General features: G+C 47.4%; 1 protein-coding gene across 3 annotated transcripts in view; it reads right to left on the reverse strand.

Annotated features, from left to right (window-relative positions):
- LOC113808571 (uncharacterized) overlaps window positions 1–2,500 on the reverse strand; it is a 23,020-nt gene that overhangs the window by 11,034 nt on the left and 9,486 nt on the right. For 2 of the 3 annotated variants that reach the window (XM_070117164.1, XM_070117163.1), the window contains exon 3: window positions 316–525. The exons of the other annotated variant lie outside the window; for it this stretch is intronic. In XM_070117164.1, the coding sequence (XP_069973265.1) occupies window positions 316–525 (210 nt within the window). The remainder of the gene's footprint in view (window positions 1–315; window positions 526–2,500) is intronic. 3 annotated transcript variants of the gene reach the window in all.

The raw sequence follows: 2,500 nt of genomic DNA on the forward strand, positions 1-2,500 counted from the left end.
ATTTGATTTCCTTCGGGAATTTGGGTATAGGGACCCTCGTCGATGATGAGCTGGGCATGGGAATCTGGACTAAGAATTGATTCCGATATTAAGATTACATAGAATCGTGGCTTCCGCTGTGCATTTCTGAACCGGGAAGCTTGCATTGCAGAAGCTTGGAACGAATTTTCACGTTACCATTTATTAATGCGTACATTTCGTCGCATGTAATTACATGTTGTGTTGAGTATGGTAGATGAAATGATTTTTTATCAATACCCACAATAATTATAGCATTGTTGTTAAAATGAACGTTAATGACCGTTGGTCACTCACCGCGTTGAGGTTCTTGCCGAACGCCTGCCAGTATTGTGGCTTATTCCCGAACAATGAGAAACTGATCACCTTCTGCCCTCCGCCTGCCAGCCACGCCCTCCGGCCGCAGGCGCCGCCCGCGTCCTCCCTCGAGAGGTTGCGACCCTGCTCTGGAAAGCACCATTTGCCATGGCAAGGGCAGTCGCCTCCGTCCCACCAAGGCAATGGATCCTGCTTGTCGCCAGCATAAAAAGTGGCACATAGATGAAATAACAAATGAATGATTATCAATATGAATATGTATATATATATATATATATATATATATATATATATATATACATATATATATGGTCCTAGGATACTATCTTGAGGGGACATTATGTATCGGAAGTAATGTTGCCACATGCAGTGACAAAGCTTCGTTTCACGTGTGGATAAAATGCCACGTGGATGACACATTGCCATTTATGTTAGTACATTGCAAAGTTTTGAAATTAAAGAAAAATACTTTAGTTTATGGAAAATATAATATTAGTATCAGAGATATTAACCATATATCATTTTTTTTCTCTCTCTCTAGGTATTGATAAAATATTTTGTGATAAGCATAACTTTATGGGTGTACATGGTACAGCGATGTGAGTAATGCAGCCAAGGAGATCGAACACATTCTCGTTAGCACTCGTTGAAGGATCCTCCAGAACTGCAGGGTGTATAGGAGTGCCGAGTTCTGTGGTACTGACCATAGATTGGTTGTGGCTATCCTCCAGGTTCACTGCAAAACTCCCCAGCGCCCCAATGACCACCCTAGAGTGTTTCATTTGGACAGGCTGAAGGAGAGGGAGTGTGCTATTGGGTTTGCTGAGACAATCTCTGATCGCTTCACAGCGCTCGACAATCTGTCAGACCCTGTACTTCTGTGGGACACCTTCAAGTGCGAAACGCTTGATGCAGCCCAAGAATCGATTGGAGAACGCCCGAGGCAAGACAGAATTTAATCTCTCAAGAGACACTGGAAGCCACAAACGCTTGCCGTACGGCTTGTCTGGCAGGGGATCGGGATTTGCACCATTCTCAGCTGCGCAGAACTCGGTCTCTGTTAAGAAGGAACAAGGAGGTCGAAGGCCATTTCTCAGTAAATGACCTTCGCCCTGCATACCAAGCCCAGAGAAAGCTGAATTCCAAGCCCTCTTCACAGGTGACTGCAGTTCGCTTAGTAGGTGGCCAAATCGTCTCAGATCCTGTTGCGGCGCGGGAACGTTGGGCTGAGTATTTTGAGCAGTTGTATCAGGATGACCCACCAGCAGTTAACTTGGATGCGGGTAGTGCCGTGATTCCGCTGCCTGACCCACCCATTAGCGAGGACCCACCCTCCCTAACTTCAATTAGGGAGGAGTGGTAAAGCAGCGGGTATTTGCGGTATCCCAGCCGAACTGTTAAAGGCTGGTGGTGAACCTATGGCGCGGGGGTTGCATGCTGTCCTGGCTGCCATCTGGCAGTCTGGTACCATTCCCCCTGACCTGTTGAGGGGTGTGGTCATCCCTCTCTGGAAGGGGAAGGGGGACTGCAGCAATCACCGCGGCATCACACTGCTCAGTGTACCTGGCAAGGTTCTTGCCCACATCCTTCTGAGACGTGTTAGAGACCACTTACTGAGGCATCAGAGGCCAGAGCAATCTGGATTCACTCCTGGTAAGTCCACAAAAGACCGTATCCTTGCACTTCGAGTCATTGTAGAGTGCCGTCGTGAATTTGGACGTAGGCTGCTTGCACCCTACATGGACCTCAAGAAGGCGTTCGATACAGTGTATTGGGAATCACTCTGGGAGATCCAGAGACTGAGAGGAATTCTAACAAGGATTATTGAACTAATAGGAAGCCTGTATACTGGTGGAGCAACACTTTGCCGATGATGTTCCTATTCTATTGGTCTTTGGAAACCCTAGTGGTGGCTCTGGATCCATTTAGTAATGAAGCAAAGACTTGCTAGGAGAACCTGTTTGGTCAGTACGTGCTTGCAGCGAGGGCATTGAAGTCATAGGGAGTTTTACATACCTTGGTAGTGCAGTTCATAACTCTGGGCTGTCAGACCAGGAAGTCAGCAGACGGATTGGCCTGGCAGCAGGGGCCATGAATTCTCTCGACAAGAGCATTTGGAGATGCCGGTACCTGTGCAGAAGGGCCAAGCTATGGGTTTTCAAGG

The sequence above is a fragment of the Penaeus vannamei genome, chromosome 39 (assembly GCF_042767895.1).
Source record: "Penaeus vannamei isolate JL-2024 chromosome 39, ASM4276789v1, whole genome shotgun sequence".
NCBI lineage: Eukaryota > Metazoa > Arthropoda > Malacostraca > Decapoda > Penaeidae > Penaeus > Penaeus vannamei.